Raw genomic sequence first — 1,789 nt, forward strand, 5'->3', positions numbered from 1 at the left:
TCGGATAGGTAATCGTTGATGGCTACGTATTCGTAGCTTCCCGCTAGTAAGCTTATGGTTTTGAACGTAACTCCGTTATCCGTCGATATTTTTAGTTGATTGTTTTTTTCGTTGATGTTTCTAATGGAATTGTAAACGGAGAAATACTTTAATCNCAGTTCGTACTGTTTATTGCGATCGAGTTCATACTCGTAGTCTAGAGACAATTTGATGTCTGATTTATTCGAGGTGATAACGAAAAATTGTTCTTTATTGGACATTTTTAATGACGTTTATATAGTCTTTTTTAGTGATGATTTTTTTCTCCAAAAGCCGTTTTAATATGCCATTGACTTCGTTGTATTGTCTGTCCGATCGATGACCTTCTTTCATGGCCGCTAATATTATTTCTAATCTATTAAGCAATTCTTTATTGTTGTCGGATAAAAACGTTATACCTTGTCCAGATGCCACCATATCATCGAATTCGTCTATTTCTTGTATGATTGGATAATCTTCCGCATAATCATCTACCTCCTCTTGCTCAATAACTTTTGTTATATATAAATCAACTTCTTGTTTCGTGTCCTGACTTTCCGATCGCTTGTAAAAATTTTGAGTATGCTACTAAATCCTTGTAATCGGCAATTTCAACATCCTCGCCATTCATTAAATCTATTAACCCTTTCGTTAATGTAAATATAAAGTTTTTTGTGTCGATTTTGAATTGTGGTGAATTTCCACTAAATCTTATTCTAAAACCATTAAACAATAACCCCACTTCATCAATGATTGGTGAAATGCTCTTTGGTAAATCTGGGTCAGGGTTTGAAAAAAGACGTTTTATATCATCTAATGTCCTAATTATAATACCATTATATTCAATCGGTTTGGGTTCTATATGAGGGTGGGTTCTATAACGAGTCTCTTTTTAATGTCTTCTTGACTTTTTAATATGGGTTGAAATAGAGTCTGTAGATTTTCCGTTAATCCGAGTTGTTGTAATCTGTTATTTTCAACTTGGGTCTTTATTTTATTCTTAGCTTTGATATATTCTCTATTTCTTTTTAAAAAATTATTCCAATCCGTCATTTTTAAAAAAATAAAATTAACATATATCGATCATAACTCTTTCTCCCGCAGGTTTTCTAGTATTTACAAATACATATCCATGATCATCTGGGTTTCTCTATTGAGCTTTACAAACCTTTTTAAATGTATCTCTATCCATTCCATGATTTATAGACTGAATGATTTGAGATAAATCTTTATCATTTAATTCAAATAATAAAAAACAATTTGCATTTTTTCTAATGAACATAGAATCCATCCCGTAAAAAGATTGGGATTGGTATATGCAGTGACAGTTGTGATGTCTTCCTTTGGTGAAGAATTCTTGTAGAACAGTTTGATTTCTTTGCGCTACGCAGTCGTCAAACAATATTAAGTTCTTTCGATTGCTATCAATATTAGACAAGTCTAGATCATTAACATTTTTCGTAAGAAAAACTTTTATATCCGTTGGATTGAAAGATGGATTCTTTGATTTAATGAAGTTTTCTATGATATCTTTTATTTCCACTTCTTCTTCGTTTTCTTCGTAATATTGAAATATGTCTTGAACATCTTTCTTTGGTAAATATTCTAAAGCTTTGAGGAATTGATAATACGATTGCTCTGGTGTTGTTGTGTAGATATACAGAGAATCGAAATCTAAAAGGTTTGGTGTTGTCAACATGTTAAAAGTGAGATGAGTTTTCCCAGAACCTGAACTACCGCAAATACACATGAGCATTGGGTTACTAGGAAA

The 1,789-nt window shown here is 31.9% G+C and overlaps 1 protein-coding gene across 1 annotated transcript; it reads right to left on the bottom strand.

The window, feature by feature from the left end:
- Positions 1–249: 249 nt before the first annotated feature.
- Positions 250–1,774, bottom strand: LOTGIDRAFT_176670 (hypothetical protein; the record flags this gene model as incomplete). The annotated part of the gene is made up of 2 exons (XM_009055526.1): positions 250–582; positions 1,187–1,774. 2 exons carry the CDS (start codon positions 1,772–1,774, stop codon positions 250–252), a joined length of 921 nt encoding a protein of 306 aa, XP_009053774.1.
- Positions 1,775–1,789: the final 15 nt, after the last annotated feature.

The sequence above is a fragment of the Lottia gigantea genome, assembly GCF_000327385.1.
Source record: "Lottia gigantea unplaced genomic scaffold LOTGIsca_2493, whole genome shotgun sequence".
NCBI classification, from domain to species: Eukaryota; Metazoa; Mollusca; class Gastropoda; family Lottiidae; genus Lottia; species Lottia gigantea.